This window comes from Triticum dicoccoides, chromosome 1A, assembly GCF_002162155.2.
Source record: "Triticum dicoccoides isolate Atlit2015 ecotype Zavitan chromosome 1A, WEW_v2.0, whole genome shotgun sequence".
Taxonomy (NCBI): Eukaryota; Viridiplantae; Streptophyta; class Magnoliopsida; order Poales; family Poaceae; genus Triticum; species Triticum dicoccoides.
In genome coordinates this window covers 526,050,692-526,068,738 of record NC_041380.1, presented here as the reverse complement: position 1 = coordinate 526,068,738, position 18,047 = coordinate 526,050,692, and the positions used below count along the sequence as shown (strand labels likewise).

At 49.1% G+C, this 18,047-nt stretch overlaps 1 protein-coding gene and 1 pseudogene across 2 annotated transcripts; one reads left to right on the top strand and one right to left on the bottom strand.

Annotated features, from left to right (window-relative positions):
• Positions 1-5,062: 5,062 nt before the first annotated feature.
• On the top strand, positions 5,063-6,110 carry LOC119354528 (annotated as a pseudogene).
• A 1,177-nt stretch (positions 6,111-7,287) lies between these two features.
• Positions 7,288-9,511, bottom strand: LOC119285814. Of its 2 annotated transcripts, none has more exons than XM_037565146.1 (5): positions 9,106-9,511; positions 8,891-8,986; positions 8,707-8,755; positions 8,451-8,588; positions 7,288-7,577 (listed from the first exon to the last, which is right to left on the bottom strand). In XM_037565146.1, exons 1-4 carry the CDS (start codon positions 9,457-9,459, stop codon positions 8,494-8,496), a joined length of 594 nt encoding a protein of 197 aa, XP_037421043.1. In that variant the 5' UTR covers positions 9,460-9,511; the 3' UTR covers positions 7,288-7,577; positions 8,451-8,493. The 2 variants fall into 2 exon arrangements, with proteins under 2 accessions (XP_037421043.1, XP_037421047.1); XM_037565150.1 differs by having other exon boundaries at positions 8,891-8,980.
• Between the last annotated feature and the right edge of the window lie 8,536 nt (positions 9,512-18,047).

The window sequence follows — 18,047 nt, the reverse complement described above, 5'->3', positions numbered from 1 at the left end:
CCTCTAATTGTTGTTGCAAGTTTTTACGTGGCTGCTATAGGTTTCTAGCAAGAACGTTTCTTACCTACGCCAAAACCACAACGTGATATGCCAATTTCTATTTACCCTTCATAAGGACCCTTTTCATCGAATCCGATCCGACTAAAGTGGGAGAGACAGACACCCGCTAGCCACCTTATGCAACTAGTGCATGTCAATCGGTGGAACTAGTCTCACGTAAGCGTACGTGTAAGGTCGGTCCGGGCCGCTTCATCCCACGATGCCGCCGAATCAAGATAAGACTAGTAACGGCAAGCAAATTGACAATATCCACGCCCACAACTGTTTTGTGTTCTACTCGTGCATAGAAACTACGCATAGACCTAGCTCATGATGCCACTGTTGGGAACGTAGCAGAATTTTAAAATTTTCTGCGCATCACCAAGATCAATCTATGGAGTCATCTAGCAACGAGGGAGAGAGGAGTACATCTACATACCCTTGTAGATCATGCGCGGAAGCGTTCAAGAGAATGGGGTTGATGGAGTCGTACTCGTCGTGATCCAAATCACCGATGACCTAGCGCCGAACGAACGGCACCTCCGCGTTCAACACACGTATGGTTGGGAATACGTCTCCTCCAACTTGATCCAGCAAGGGGAAGGAGAGGTTGATGAAGATCCAGCAGCACGACGGCGTGGTGGTGGAAGCAACGGTGATCTCGGCAGGGCTTCGCCAAGCTCAGGGAGAGGGAGGAGTGTCACGGGAGGGAGAGGGAGGCGCCAGGGGCTCGGGTGCGTCTGCCCTCCCCCCACTATATATAGGACCCCTAGGGGGGCGCCTGCCCTAGGAGATTGAATCTCCAAGGGGGGGGGCGGCGGCCAAGGGGGGTGGAGTGCCCCCCAAGCCAAGTGGGGCGCCCCCCACCCCTAGGGTTTCCAACCCTAGGCGCAGGGGGAGGCCCATGGGGGCGCACCAGCCCACTAGGGGCTGGTTCCCCTCCCACTTTAGCCCATGGGGCCCTCCGGGATAGGTGGCCCCACCCGGTGGACCCCTGGAACCCTTCCGGTGGTCCCGGTGCAATACTGATTACCCCCGAAACCTTCCTGATGGCCGAAACTTGACTTCCTATATATAAATCTTTACCTCCGGACCATTACGGAACTCCTTGTGACGTCCGGGATCTCATCCAGGACTCCGAACAACTTTCGGGTTACCGTATACTAATATCTCAACAACCCTAGCGTCACCGAACCTTAAGTGTGTAGACCCTACGGGCTCGGGAGACACGCAGACATGACCGAGACGACTCTCCGGTCAATAACCAACAGCGGGATCTAGATACCCATGTTGGCTCCCACATGCTCCTCGATGATCTCATCAGATGAACAACGATGTCGAGGATTCAATCAATCCCGTATACAATTCCCTTTGTCAATCGGTACGTTACTTGCCTGAGACTCGATTGTCGGTATCCCAATACCTCGTTCAATCTCGTTACCGGCAAGTCACTTTACTCGTACCGTAATGCATGATCCTGTGATCAACCACTTGGTCACATTGAGCTCATTATGATGATGCATTACCGAGTGGGCCCAGAGATACCTCTCCATCATACAGAGTGACAAATCCCAGTCTCGATTCATGCCAACCCAACAGACACTTTCGGGGATACCTGTAGTGTATGTACCTTTATAGTCACCCAATTACGTTGTGACGTTTGGCACACCCAAAGCACTCCTACGGTATCCGGGAGTTGCACAATCTCATGGTCTAAGGAAATGATACTTGACATTCGGAAAAGCTATAGCAAATGAACTACACGATCTTTGAGCTATGCTTAGGATTGGGTCTTGTCCGTCACATCATTCTCCTAATGATGTGATCCCGTTATCAATCACATCCAATGTCCATAGTCAGGAAACCATGACTATCTTTTGATCAACGAGCTAGTCAACTAGAGGCTCACTAGGGACATGTTGTGGTCTATGTATGCACACATGTATTACGATTTCCGGATAACACAATTATAGCATGAACAATAGACAATTATCATGAACAAAGAAATATAATAATAACCATTTTATTATTGCCTCTAGGGCATATTTCCAACACGTTTTAAAGCATTATAATCATGGTTCTAATATGGTAGCTCTTGCCGAGGAGGCTGTAGAACCGCGTGTAGTCGCCGCCGCCGCCGCCGGCGGCGGCGTCAACGGCGCCGCCTCCGTCGTGGCCGCTGTCCCTGCTGCAACCCTCCCCCGGTTGGCGCGGCGGGTTGGACTGTCCGGCGGCGTCCTCGTCGTCGTCGCTGTCGAGGATCACGACACCGTGCTCGTCCTCACGCCCACGCTTGCCGGCAGCGATCTCCTCTAGGGCCCGGGTCTGCCGGGTCATCTCAGTCCGGAGGTAGTCGTCGCGCGCCCACCGCAGGGCGTCCGCGTCGGAGAAGCCGTGCCGAGTTGTCTCCTCATACTCCGGGGCGAGACTGGGCTCCGGTTTGGGCGCGACGAGGACGAGGCGCCCGGAAGCGGGGGTGGAGTCGGCGATGCGGATACCGGAGCTGCGGGTGCACCGGCTGACAGGCGTGTCCTGGGGCTCCGGCTTGACGGGCGTGTCCTGGGGCTCCGGCTTGACGGGGCGGAGGCAGGGAGAGCCGGTCGACCGACCGGATGAGGAGGAGGACGCCCTGGGGTCCATGCACCTCGGCGTCCACGAGCTCCCACGGCGGCGAGAGAAGGACAGGGGAGGGGTACTCCAGCCTCGGCGTGTTGCCACCCTCGATGTACTCAAGGACGGCCTCCAGCGTGCGGCCGGGCACGCCCCACCATCAGCGACGCCCCTCGGAGTTGAGCCTGCCGGAGGGCACGACACCGTTGGTGGCCTCGAGCTGCTCGGCGTGACGGCGGCGGAAGTACGGCTCCCAGAGCGGGCTGTCGGGGACGTAGCGCGGCCCCTTCCTCGCCGCCCGCGGCGGAGAGACACGGATACGCGCGATCTCCGCACGACGCGCCGCCTCGGTGGGCGGTGGTGGCACCGGGACCCCGCCGACGCTGATTCTCCATGCCCCGGGCACCCGCATGTCCGGCGGGACCGGGTACTCGGCCTCGAAGAGGAGCCGAGTTTCGTCCTCGTGAAGGTGGTGGCGGCCGAAGCCGTTCGCCGCCGCGCCGTCGCCTGGGAATCGTTCGGACATTTCTTTGAACTGGGACGGCGAGGGGAAAGGGAGAAAGGGGAGAGAGGGTGCGTCGGCGGTGGAGACTCTGTGCGTGCCACCGGCGCGCTGGGGTCGGCTTATATAGGCGGAGGCGGCGCGAGCACGCGTGGCCGCCTCGTCTACGCGTGGCATGCGCGGGGACGCGCATTGTCACGCCTTCACTGCGCCGCCTATGAGGCATCAATGACGGAGGCTGACAGGCGCGGCAGCGCGCGACAGTTTTGGCATTGATTCGCCGCGAGAAACGAGGCGATGAGGACAACGAAGCGGCGAGAAGCGAGGCGAGTCGCTGGCAAGGAGGGCCCGTGGCTCTTTCGCGCCAAAAACGATTCGCCTGGCGCCCCCGAGCGCCCCCAGCGCGCCGAGTTCGTGTTGGGTCCGCCGACATCAATTTCGGCCTGAGTCGGCGAAAATTGGGCCCTTGTGACGCGGCTGGGCCAATTTTTTGACGTCGGCGGTCGAAAAGCTGCCTGGTGGGCCTTGTTGGGGCGCGGCTAGAGATGCTCTGAGTTGGTTCATGTAGCCGTGGGCCGGGCCGACCCAGGTGGCCAAGTCTGGGTGGACGCAGCCCAATTGGGAGGGGAGACCAAATAAAAGAAAAAAGAATTGGTCAATGTCCATGCTGCGACAGGAAATTCGCCGTCCTCATTTTGTCCCTCACTCGAGGGACAGAGATCAGGTGACATGCACCTTTGCATGTCACCGTGTGCCTTGCGGCCCGAATTCAAATTTAAACATTACAAAAAAATCTGAAAAAAAGCATACATGTTCAGAGCACATATTAAAATAACTCTTCAAAAATTCAGATCAAAATTCGAAACATACATCGAGAAACAAAAAAGAGAAACTCAGATGTGAATAATATACAGAGAACCGTTCGCAACTATTCATGACAGATTTCTCTTTTTCGTTTTTCGATGTATGTTTCGAATTTTGATCTGAATTTTTAAGTGGTTATCTTAATATGTGCTGTGAACATGCATGATTTTTTTTCAGATTTTTTTGTAATGTTTAAATTTGAATTCGGGCCGCAAGGCACACGGTAACCTGCAAAGGTGCATGTCACCTGATCTCTGTCCCACTCGAGGGGAAGGGAAGGGGATCCAGCTCGCCGCAGCACGCACCTCGAGCTCTTCCCCGCCGCCGCCTTCTTCTCCCCCGACGCAGGTGAGCGAAGCTGGACGCCGTCTCTCTCTCTCTCTCTCTCTCTTCATCTTTCTCTCCACGCATCTGCAGCTGGCCTACGCTCAGATTAACCAGAGGCGACCATGCGCACGTAGCTCGCCGCCGCCGCCGCCACCGCCGAGGGTAAACCCTTCTCGCCCTTCTCTCGTCTCGCTTCGCACCAGCGGGCACAGACGCACGCGAGGTGGTTCAGTTCAGCTACCTCGCTGAGGCAGACACAAAGCAGAGGAAGACGGACAGAGTAGTACTACCTCAGTAGCGCGCGCGCGCGCGCACACACACACACACACACACACAGTTTTCAGGCGCATCCGTCTCTTTTCTTCTTTTCAACTGTAACAGATACGGCAACTGAGCTGAGCAACGAATGCCACAACTCTAATTTTGTACTAGAAGCTTCTCAGCACTTCAGCAGCCTCACTTTTACTGCAACACATGCATAGCCAACCTACACACACACACACACTTGCCGTCAACTTTGCAGCAAGTTGTAGCCCACAATCACACAACTGCATGCATCCACATTGCACAAACAACTCTTTAACTACAATCAAGTGTAAGCTAACAGTTTGTACTTGCTTGTCTTCTTGATTCCAGCTGCTCCGAAGGAGATAGCCGCCGTGGGTGCACGAACTAAAGCTTGCCGCGACTTTTCAGCTGACCGGACTCCGGCAGACCACGATGCCGGGCAGAAGAGGCGCGACCCTGCTCGAGGATCTGCCGGAGGAGATCATGGACAAGATACTCTGCGCGACCCTGCTCGAGGATCTGCCGGTGCAGCTCTGGCCTTTCCTCCCGGGCTCCGAACATCGCTTGCAGAATAGCCTCAGAGCTTCCTCATCGTCTCTCGAGGTAACCAGCTCTACATCTGCAACCCGGTCATCCGCACGCGTGCTCTCCTACCGCAGCCTCAGCAGCAGTACAACACCATAGCCGGGTTCTACTGCCACCATTCAACTGGAGAATACAGGGTGCTCTGGGTCTCGTAGTCACATGACTCGTCCACATCCAGCTTATACGCCCTCACGGTGGGATCCGACAAGCCGAGGCACATCAGAGTCAGAATGCCGACAGCCTCATCGCCTTCTGCAGAACAGAAGCTACTCAACAAGCTGCGCTTTTCATCCGACTGTTCACCACCGGTCCACCACCGTGGCAGCCTGCACTGGCGCCATTGTAGTGGCAATGACATTATGGGAGGCGGCGGAGACATTATTATGTTCGACACAGAAGCAGAGTTATTCCCATGGATGCGCGGTCCCACCCAGCCATGTCAATGTAGGAAGTTGTTCGACATGGAGGGGACACTTGCTTTCTGGGGCGGCTCGACTCCCAGGTCCACTTCTATGGATGTCTGGGTGATGCAGGATTACGATGCTGAAATCTGGGCTTTCAAGTACCGGATCGACCTCTCAACCGTGGAGGCATCAAGGCAACTTTATTCAACTTCTTTTGCAAAGAGAAGGATAAGGTCACTTGATTCTACGGTGCGATTGTTGAACGATGTGGCTGTGCTAAACAAGTGTGAGCTGCAGGTCATGTTCAATAAGAAGCATGTGTTGCGCTGCGATGTTGATGGCAAGTTCCTAGGTGTTGTGAACATTGGGAAGAGTCACTATTGCATGTTGCTTACTCACCACCGCCTACAGGAGAGCATCGTTCCGATTCCAGGTCATGATATGATGCAAGAAAAGCCGAGGAGCCTCCGTTCTCCACAGGGCATGTCTGAATGGTCATGACTCCTGGCTTTCCTTTTGACCTTAGCTCTTCCTTACTTGTTATGATGTCTTGACCACAGGGCATGTAATTTTGGATGTGACCGTTTGGTGCTTGTTATGATGTCTTGATCAATGATCATCTTGTTAATGCTCTGAACTATGGATATCTTTGGCGAGGTTGTTGGAATGTTATTCTAGATCTCTTACATATGCCGTCTGTTTGATTCCAAATGTCCGGCATGCACATCTGTTCTTTGTGACAAAATGTTTTGCGTAGCTGTGCGTATTATCAGTGCTTCTATGATGTAAGAAATACTTGGTTCTTTAGCCATGTGTGTCGGGACTCGCGAGCACTGCTAGGGGGAGTTTTTTTTTCTGTTGTTATTTTTTGTGTGTAGAAAGAAACTTGTGCTCTCCTGTAGCAAGATACTAGATATGATGGTCCTCTGTTCATCTTTTCTCCTTTAGAGCGACAGGGCAGACCTGAAGCACATATTGGTCCAGTTTGTAGTCAATCTGTAAAAATAATTGTTCACCACCGGTAGCCAGCCAAGTCTTTCAGGCTTCCAGCCATGAAATTGTTAGTCATCTGTTCATACACTCGCTCTGTTTTCACACAAGTACGCATTCAACTTTCACTCTCTCTACGAAGACTCAATGTTCCAGGATCGTACAATGGAAACATTTCAGTTCCCGCAAAAAAAAAATTGGAAACATTTCAGTATTGTTGACACTGACAACCATGGGCAGAATGAACACATCACAGATGCCACAGAAACGATGTCGGTGAACCATCAGCAGATTCTGATACCTAATTGAGGATACACCCAAGGAGGGAGGAAGCAAAACATGGCTCCCAATTCCAAAGGAGACCTTGCAAAAATGTCCGAAACATCCGGGGGAAATGGTCTCTATAAATTCCTATATCAACAGGTTAAATCCTGATAACTAGTCACTGGCCAGATACTTCAGCTCACAGCAAGCAAAGTTCTTGGTGAAGAGCACATGTACACAAGGAAGAAAGAATGGAAGGAAACAAATAGAAAATGCTAACAACATGGACAGAAAAAACACAGAGAGTTTCCCAATATCCACTGAAATAGATTGACCACCTGACGACGAACTTGTGCAATGCAAGGTATAAACAATGTTTATAAGCACCATCCAGATAGACGGGGTTTCCCTTCTGAACACAAATACGGCATCATGAACTGTGTTTCAGATCTGCAATATTGTTATCCTTACAAGTTATAGTATCTATGATAATACCGATAGTGGTAACGCACACATGCAATGGCATGGAGCAGAAACAAGTCCCATATATTGCAGTGAACGTAACGAGTTTTATCGTCGCTCGCAAAGAGACTAGCAAAAGGTATGATGTAAGTGTAACAGTTGTTGTTTACAAATGTGCGAGTTTTCTGCTGCCACGAGTTCAGGAATTTAGCAGTCAGGTTGATCTGGAGAAGGGCATGTACCTGTTACAGAAAATACAGACAAGATTCAGCTAGTAAACATTACCACAAGCAAGAGTGATAACTGTGTAACCTGTAAAGAGACCTAAACAAGAAGATGGATGTCGGCATATAGAAAGTAGACATGAATAGCACATGACTTTTATACATACGGTCGAGTTTTGATAAAACAAAAGGGGAACAAAGCAATGATGCTAGTTGTTGAAGAAAGACTGTAAACAACACAAACACAGTGGAATCAGAGGAAGATTTCCTATCTCTATGTGTTATGTAGATAGCTTTTTTGTTTAGCCAATAGAATTCACATTACAGAATTTCTTGGAATACTGCAATTCTTATGTAATCACAGAATCGAGTACACACGCAGAGGGAGATATGGAAGAATTATATCTCTAGATAAGGTAGTTTATGTGAGGTGTGAAACAAACAGATTTTAAAAGTATGACTAACTCATACAAGTCGAATACATACTAAGATATGTGCATTTAGACCACAAATTTCTGGATATTAGTCTGGAACCCATGATGCTTCTAAATCCAACTGAAACAAGTGTCTGGAATATCAAAGCCAACATGTATGACATTGTTGATGCCCACGGATTAGAAATGCCCATTGTACACAGCCAAGACCTTGTTCTACACAAAAGCAGTACTAATCAACCAAGCAAGTAAAATCGTCTGAAAGGGTAGGATCATCTAGGCTCTAGCGATCTCTTATCCGTTCTAGAGAACTGCATATGCCGTTTGGTAACCTGTAACCAACAATTAATATCCCTTGTAAATACTACACCTGTCGATTTTCATGGACAAACACTCATGAAAATTTACTGAACATGACCAACTCATATGTCAATTTGGAAACTGGAGAAGTGATTACCAATTCAGAGACGTAGCAGAGACAGTCTGAACTGAACCGTATGCTAAGCTGTCGTAGCTGGGATGTTGTAGCGACTGCGCATGCCATCGATAGCTCTGGCCACCGACTTTGCCATCTCAGGGAAGGTCACCTTGGACACTGAGCAGTGCGAACCAAGTTAGTACTAAACGATGCACCACCACTGCCTTAGTGGCTTGAAAACTGAAGTAAAATTCAGAAGAAGAAGGTGGATATCTGTGCTCGCTCGCTGCAGTACCACGAGACGAAGACGACTGCACCTCCGTCACGAACTCCTTGTACGATGCCTGGAATTATCCACACGGAGGATCGCAATCTCAGGGTCCAATCCAAATCCGCACGAAATTCAGAATACACGGCAGCACGCACGGCCAACAGGGTCGATCAAACATGGAATCGAACGAGGAACGGCACGGGCGTACCTTCATCTCCTCGGCGCGCCCGGAGATCCTCTCGTCCATCTTCTTACGCTCCTTCTCCGCCTCCTCGGCCAGCTTGAGGCAGCTCTGCGTCTGCATCTGAACGGCGCACACGGAAGGAAGGCGATGGATCACGTCACGTCACACGATCGATGCGCTAAGGATGGCAAAAGGGCTGGGCCGGGACGGGATCAGAGAGAGAGAGAGAGGGAGGTCACCTTGATGCGCTTGGAGATTCGGGAGTGGGAGGCCTCGAGGTCGCGGGCGGAGTCGCCGTGGAGCGCGTCGAGGCGGCGCTTGAGCGAGTCGAGGCTCGAGGCGGCGCGGCCCCTCAGGTCGGCGACGGTGGACACGGAGGCCGGCGTGGATGCGGCGAACGGGGAGAGGGGGGACCTGGCCTTGGGCGTCGTCGGCGAGGAGGGCGAGAGGAGGCCGCGGCCGACCGCGACGGGAGACCCGCCGCTGCGGGACGGCGACGTGGCGCTGGAGAGGGAGTCGGGGCTGGCCTTCGCCTTGGGCTTGGCCCTCGCCCTCGGCTTGGGCTTGGGGGCCGCTGCGGGCGCCTTCCTCATGGCTGCCTCTGCGTCCGCTTGGGTGGAGAAAGAAGAATGGTCTGCTTGAGATTTTGAATTTTGAACGCCAAGTAGTTCGTCCGGGGGAGGAAAGCTTTATAGACGTGTCAGAGCATCTCTTCTAGCAGGAGCGCTATCCCGCAGCCGGCCCATATATTTTTTGCGGGCGGGATAACGTATCCGGCCGTTTTCGGCCCAGATCAAGTCCGCTAAATTTACGTCGGCACGTAAACATTTTAAGAGTCGGCAGAATGCATTAATGAGACTATATTGGTGTTTAATACCAAAGGTAAAAAATCCTAGGATGCCCACTCAGTTTCGGCCCATCTCTTTATGTAATGTGTTATACAAAATTGCCTCCAAAATAATTTCTAATAGGCTGAAGCTAGTTCCGCCAGAGATATATAATATTAGATGAGCAATCTGCGTTTGTTCCTGACAGACTCATCACAGATAACATTATTGCAGCATATGAATGCCTTCATTTTGTGAAGAGGAACAAGGCAAAAAGAAACCGCTTTTGTGCATTGAAGTTGGACATGATGAAAGCATATGATAGGGTGGCACTGGTAGAAAAAGGGCCTGTTGTCCCGATTCGTAAGGGCCTTTTGTCCCGATTCCTGAACCGGGACTAAAGGGTCGGTACTAATGCCCTGTCCCTTTAGTCCCAGTTCAATCCAGAACCGGGACTGATGGGCCTCCACGTGGCCTGTGCGCGGAGCCCAGGCAGGAGACCCTTTGGTCCCGGTTGGTGGCACCAACCGGGACCAATAGGCATCCACGCATCAGCATTTCTGTGGCTGGGGTTTTTGTTTTTTTAAAGGAGGGGGGTTGGGGTTTTTGGGGGGTTAATTTAGGTGTTTCATATATTGTGTTAGCTAGCTATAATTAATAGAGAGAAGTGTCCTCTCTTATGTCCGTGCTTGGTCGACGCTACGTACTATACATACGTATAGAAAGGACTAGACACGCTAGCTAGCTAGTAAGCAAACAAAGGAAACAGAAGATCATCATGAACATATATGCATACAGAGAGAAGTGATATCGACCACCTCTCCTTCTCCGAGAGATTGGTCGAACAACAAGTACTCGTATATCTATCCGACACTACCGTCTACATATATACAATAATTATCTCTTATAAATATAATCATACGGACTCATAGTCCACATAGTATTCTCCGTCTTCAGCGATCACGTGGTCAAGAAAGAATGCCGCCAATTCCTCTTGAATTGCTCGCATGCGAGCTGGTGCTAGGAGTTCATCCCGCTTCCGAAACATCTAATTTGAAGAAGGGGGTCAATACATATATATATATGAATGAATGAAACTCAACACAAATGATGGTAATGAAATAAAATTGTGAATGTTGTTATTTACGTACTTCATATTGTTCGTCAGTGTAGCCCCGCTCACAGGTCGTGTGGCGGATGGACTCGCAAACGTAGTATCCACAGAAATCATTCCCTTGTTCCTGCCACAACCACTTTACAAGAAATAGAGGTCAATCAAACTGATAAGCAAGAATGCCAAATGGTATTGATGAAACTAGCGCTTGAAATCACTAGTAGATGCGCGGAACATGCTACTATAGTACTTACTTTCGGGTGTCTAAGTTGCAGCTCCTTCGGCAGTCTCAGAGCTTTTCTGATGAATTTTCTCCAAACCCTGCCGGACAAAGAAAACAATTACTTGATATATCAGGAAATGAACAAAGTTGCTGATATGGTGGATAATGATCGATTTAACTTACTTCTCGAGCATTTGAGTCATGTCTGCATAGTCCTGGGGATCTTTTCGTCTTGAGTCTAAGACGGTTACTAGTCCCTGCTCAAGCTTAATCTCTAGGAGAATATAGTGGTAACTGCACACACATGCATAACTCATCAATTACATTACTATAACCTTGACTAATATATAAGGGAAACCGAATACGCACAAGACAGTAACACTCACTTGAAGTTGTAAGGAAAGAGTATTATATCTTTGTTTTCATTTATTACCAACGATCGTAGCAAGTTGGCCTCGCTATCTGCGGCATGAAACTTAACCTGAGTTGCATCTATGAGATATGTGTTAATGAACCCAATATCACCGACTCGTCTTTTCTTCAATTCGGCGATCTTCAATCTGCTTAATATATTGAGGATGATTATAAATACATGCAATGAAAGAGCTGAGCTATATAGAGAGAGACTTAATGACAGAAGTAGTACTACTTATAGACAGTAGCAGGCGACCTTTGTTTTATCGAGGGCCAATTGATTGAAAAACTGAAAGAACTCCTCGAATGGAACAGGCAACCGTTCAATTCCAACGAGGTCATGCTTCTTTTTAACTTTCACATACAAAGTACTCCTCCCCCCAGAGTCTCTGCAGATTTTCAAGTACCAATCATGCAATCTTCGCATCATCGTTGATAGAGATCTTTCATCTTTGACGAGAGGCTTCCCGTACTCGTATCTTTGTATCTGCACCTCCATGAAATCATAATGTACATCGTCGGGCAGGTAATCGCCAAGATTGCTATAACCGGGCACCATCCTCGGATCATTAGCGACGTTGTCGCTAGGCACCTTGAGCGGGGGACACGATTGCTTCGCTTGTTCGCTGAGCTGGGCAATTTGTTTCCCAGCTCGTCGTTCTTTTAGCCTTTGATCACTGACAGTACTTCCCGACCGCTCATAGTTTCTTTCCAATAATGCGCTCATAGTTTCCTTTCGGTGGAGACTTGGGTGGTTTTGTCAGGGCAGCCAGACTGCGCTTCGCTTTCACCGGATCTACCTTCTCCTCCAGAGGTGGATGTTTCTTTGCTTTCACCCCTTCAAAGTAGTTCCTCACTTCTTCTCGTGCGATCTCGGCGTTCTCCTCCGGGGTCCTCTCGTATGGTAACTTCTCTGGACTCTTCAGAGAAGGACCAAATCTGTATTTCCTCCCGCCTCTGGTTGTACTGCTAGATGCCGGCAGAGCAGACGGAGCGGTTGTCTTCTTTACTTGCTTACGATGCGGAGGAGAAGGACTACGATGCATCGGAGCAGCCAGAGCGGTGGCAGGTCTCTTCCGCCCTTGCTGACGAGGCGGAGAAGGAGGAGGTTGGCTACTCGGGCACGTCGGCGCAGGCGGAGAAGGAGGCGGAGTGCCGCCACGCGCTGGAGAAGGAGCCGGTCGAGTGCCCTGATCGTCACTTGCCGGAGGAGGAGGCGGAGTGCCCTGACTCGCCGGAGGAGGAGGCGGTGGAGGAGGCGGAGTTCCCTGACTTGCTAGAGGAGGAGGAGGAGGCGGAGGCGTCTAGTTCGGAAGGTTGATGAGCTACTTCCGCCATAGGCATGGAGTCTTCAGAGCAGACCCCAGCCTAGTCTCGCCTTCACCGGTAGGGTGGTCAAGCTGGAGGTTCTCAAATCCCTCCGTTATTTCATCCACCATCACCCTAGCATATCCTTCTAGAATCGGCCGGCAGTGAAAAGTTGCGCCGGGTTCAGTAGGATAAACAGAGCCAACAGCCGCCTTGACCTTCAAATTCATCCATTGCGTCATAAGGTGGCAATTTTGAGACTCCGTGATAGCATCCACGGGATAGCTGGCAGGAGCCGTCAAGGCATGCTCCGACTGAAGTAGCTCGGTGGAAGCCATGCTGCTTCTCCACTGAGATGGCGGGGTAGCTTCGAGGGAAGCTTCGGCAGTACGTTTGCTGCGATTTGCTTCTCGTTCCTCTATCGCTTGTAGCCTTGCTTGCAGCGCCTGCATTTGGGTCTGCTGCACTTTTTTCCTCCTCTCATGGGATTTGTAACCGCCTGCATCCGGAAACCCAACCTTCCACAGAATGGAGCCTGGCGTGCCTCGTGTCCGTCCAGGGTGCTCAGGATTCCCGAGGGCCATTGTGAGCTTGTCGTTCTCTCTGTCTGGAAAGAATGTCCCTTGCTGCGCCGCTTCGATATACTGCTAAAGCTTCCTGACTGGTATGTCCATTTGATCGTTCGTCCAAATGCACTTCCCTGTTACAGGGTCCAAGGTTCCGTCAGCCCCGAAGAACCAAGTTCGGCAACGGTCTGGCCAGTTAATTGTCTCTGGTTCGATCCCTTTATCAACCAGATCATTCTCAGTCTTGTTGGGGAACGTAGCAGAAATTCAAAATTTTCTACGCATCACCAAGATCAATCTATGGAGTAATCTAGCAAGGAGGGGAAGGAGAGTGCATCTACATACCCTTGTAGATTGCTAAGCGGAAGCGTTCAAGTGAACGGGGTTGATGGAGTCGTACTCGTCGTGATCCAAATCACCGATGATCCTAGTGCCGAACGGACGGCACCTCCGTGTTCAACACACGTACAGCCCGGTGACGTCTCCTACACCTTGATCCAGCAAGGGGAGAAGGAGAGGTTGGGGAAGACTCCATCCAGCAGCAGCACGACGGCGTGGTGGTGGTGGAGGAGCGTGGTACTCCAGCAGGGCTTCGCCAAGCACCGCAAGAGACGAGGAGGGAGAAAGGTAGGGCTGCGCCAGGGAAGAGGACAAAACTCATATGTTGGCAGCCCCAAAGACCTCAACTATATATAGGGGAGAGGGAGGCGGCTACGCCCCCTCTAGGGTTCCCACCCCAAGGGGCGCGGCAGCCCCAAAGCCCATCTGGGCTGCGGCCAAGGGGGGGAAGAGGGGGAGACTTGCCCCCCAAGTAAGGTGGAGGCGCCCCCTCCCTAAACCCTAGGCGCCTTGGGCCCTTGTGGAGGGGGGCGCACTAGCAAATCTGGGACTGGTCCCCTCCCACACTTGGCCCATGCTGCCCTCTAGGGCCGGTGGCCCCACTTGGTGGACCCCCGGGACCCTCCCGGTGGTCACGGTACATTACCGATAGCAACCGAAACCTTTCTGGTGACCAAAACAGGACTTCCCATATATAAATCTTTACCTCCGGACCATTCCGGAACTCCTCGTGATGTCCGGGATCTCATCCGGGACTCCGAACAACATTCGGTAACCACGTATATCTATTCCCTATAACCCTAGCGTCATCGAACCTTAAGTGTGTAGACCCTACGGGTTCGGGAAACATGCAGACATGACCGAGATAACTCTCCGGTCAATAACCAACAACGGGATCTGGATACCCATGTTGGCTCCCACATGTTCCACGATGATCTCATCGGATGAACCACGATGTCGCGGATCCAATCAATCCCGTATACAATTCCCTTTGTCTAGCGGTACGATACTTGCCCGAGATTCGATCGTCGGTATCCCGATACCTTGTTCAATCTCGTTATCGGCAAGTCTCTTTACTCGTTCCGTAACACATCATCCCGTGATCAACTCCTTGATCACATTGTGCACATTATGATGATGTCCTACCGAGTGGGCCCAGAGATACCTCTCCGTTTACACAGAGTGACAAATCCCAGTCTCGATTCGTGCCAACCCAACAAACACTTTCGGAGATACCTGTAGTGTACCTTTATAGCCACCCAGTTACGTTGTGACGTTTGGCACACCCAAAGCACTCCTACGGTATCCGGGAGTTGCACAATCTCATGGTCTAAGGAAATGATACTTGGCATTAGAAAAGCTTTAGCATACGAACTACATGATCTTGTGCTAGGCTTAGGATTAGGTCTTGTCCATCACATCATTCTCCTAATGATGTGATCCCGTTATCAACGACATCCAATGTCCATGGTCAGGAAACCGTAACCATCTATTGATCAACGAGCTAGTCAACTAGAGGCTTAGTAGGGACATGGTGTTGTCTATGTATCCACACATGTATCTGAGTTTCCTATCAATACAATTCTAGCATGGATAATAAATGATTATCATGAACAAGGAAATATGATAATAACCAATTTATTATTGCCTCTAGGGCATATTTCCAACAGTCTCCCACTTGCACTAGAGTCAATAATCCAGTTCACATCGATATGTGATTAATACTCAAGGTCACATCCCCATGTGACTAACACCCAAGAGTTCTGGGTTTGATCATGTTATGCTTGTGAGAGAGGTTTCAGTCAACGGGTCTGCAGCATTCAGATCCGTATGTACTTTGCAAATTTCTATGTCATCTTGTAGATGCAACTACTACACTACATTTGGAGCCATTTCAAATAACTGTTCTACTTGGAGCTTTTCTAAATTGTTGCTCCATTATACATATCCGGTATCTCTACTTAGAGTTATCCGGATAGGTGTTAAGCTTGCATCGATGTAACTCTTTATGTCGAACTCTTTATCACCTCCATAACCGAGAAACATATCCTTATTCCTCTAAGGATAATTTAGACCGCTATCTGGTGATCTACTCCTAGATCACCTTTGTACCCTCTTGCCAAATATGTGGCAAGGCACACATCAGGTGTGGTACTCAGCATGGCATACCGTATGGAGCCTATGACAAAAGCATAGGGGACGACCTTCGTCCTTCCTATTTCTTCTACCGTGGTCGAGCTTTAAGTCTTAACTTCATACCTTACAACTCAGGTAAGAACTCCTTCTTTCACTGATCCATCCTGAAAACCTTCAAGACCATGTCAAGGTATGTGCTCATTTGAAAGTACCATTAAGCGTTTTGATCTATCCTTATAGATCTTGATGCTCAATGTTCAAATAGCTTAATCCAGGCTTTCCATTGAAAAACACTTTCCAAATAACCATATATGCTTTCCAGAAATTCTACGTCATTTCTGATCAACAACATATACTCATCAGAAATTCTATAGTGCTCCCACTCATTTCTTTGGAAATACAAGTTTCTCATAAACTTTGTATACACCCAAAAACTTTGATCATCTCATCAAAGCATACATTCCAACTCCGAGATGCTTACTCCAGTCCTTAGAAGGATTGCTGGAGCTTTGCATACTTGTTAGCATCTTTCAGGATTGACAAAACCTTCTGGTTGTATCACATACAACCTTTCCTCAAGAAAATCATCGAGGAAACAATGTTTTGACATCCTATCTGCAAGATTTCATAAATAATGCAGTAATCGCTAATATAATTCCAATAGACTCTTAGCATCGCTACGAGTGAGAAAGTCTCATCGTAGTCAACTCCTTGAACTTGTCGAAGACCATCTTAATGACAAGTCGAGCTTTCTTAATGGTGATACTTACCATCATTGTCCGTCTTCCTTTTAAAATCCATATGTACCTAACAGCCTTACGACCATCAAGTAGTTCTTCCAAAGTCTACACTTTGTTTTCATATATGGATCCTCTCTCGGATTATATGGCCTCGAGCCATTTTGGAATCCAGGCCCACCATCGCTTCTCCATAGCTCGTAGGTTCATTGTTGTCTAGCAACATGACTTCCAAGACAGGATTACGTACCATTCTGAAGTAGTACGCATCATTGTCATCCCACGAGGTTTGGTAGTGACTTGATCTGAAGTTTCATGATCACTATCATAAGCTTCCACTTCAATTGGTGTAGGTGCCGCAGGAACAACTCCTTGTGCCCTGCCACACACTAGTTGAAGAGACGATTCAATAACCTTATCAAGTCTCCACCATCCTCCCACTCAATTCTTTCGAGAGAAACTTTTCCTCGGGAAAGGACCCGATTCTAGAAACAATCCCTTATTGCTTTCGGATCTGAGACAGGAGGTACACCCAACTGTTTTGGGTGTCCTATGAAGATGCATTTATCCGCTTTGGGTTCGAGCTTGTCAGCCTGAAACTTTTCACATAAGCGTCGTAGCCCCAAACCTTTTAACAAATGATAGCTTAGGTTTCTCTAAACCATAGTTCATACGGTGTCATCTCATCGGAATTACGTGGTGCCCTATTTAAAGTGAATGTGGTTGTCTCTAATGCCTAACCCATAAACTATCATGGTAATTCGATAAGAGACATCATGGTATGCATCATATCCAATAGGGTGCAGTTATGATGTTCGGACACACCATCACACTATGGTGTTCCAGGCTCTATTAGTTGTGAAACAATTTCCACAATGTCTTAACTCTGTGCCAAACTCGTAATTCAGATATTCATCTCTATGATCTTATCATAGATATTTTATCCTCTTGTCACGACGATCTTCAACTTCACCCTGAAATTACTTAAACCTTTTAATAATTCAGACTCGTGATTCATCAAGTAAATATACTCAACATCTACTCAAATCATCTGTGAAGTAAGAACATAACGATATCCACTGCGTGCCTCAGCACTCATTGGACTGCACACATCAAAATGTATTACTTCCAACAAGTTGCTTTCTAGTTCCATTTTACTGAAAACGAGGCTTTCAGTCATCTTGCTCATGTGGTATGATTTGCATGTCTCAAGTGATTCAAAATCAAGTGAGTCCAAACGGTCCATTTGCATGGAGTTTCTTCATGCATATACACCAATAGACATGGTTCGCATGTCTCAAACTTTTAAAAAACGAGTGAGCCCAAAGATCCATCAACATGGAGCATCTTCATGCGTTTTATACCGATATGACTTACGTGGTAGTGCCACAAGTAGGTAGTACTATCATTACTATCTTATATCTTTTGGCATGAACATGTGTATCACTACGATCGAGATTCAATAAACCATTCATTTTAGGTGCAAGACCATTGAAGGTATTATTCAAATAAACAGA

What these genes read in the sequence shown, in the direction of transcription:
- LOC119285814 (XM_037565146.1), bottom strand. Translation starts at nt 9,459, where the DNA reads ATGAGGAAGGCGCCCGCAGCGGCCCCCAAGCCCAAGCCGAGGGCGAGG. An exon ending in GAATCTCCAAGCGCATCAAG is followed by an intron (nt 8,987 to 9,105) that starts GTGACCTCCCTC and finishes TGCGCCGTTCAG; the next exon opens with ATGCAGACGCAGAGCTGCCT. An exon ending in GGCGCGCCGAGGAGATGAAG is followed by an intron (nt 8,756 to 8,890) that starts GTACGCCCGTGC and finishes GGATAATTCCAG; the next exon opens with GCATCGTACAAGGAGTTCGT.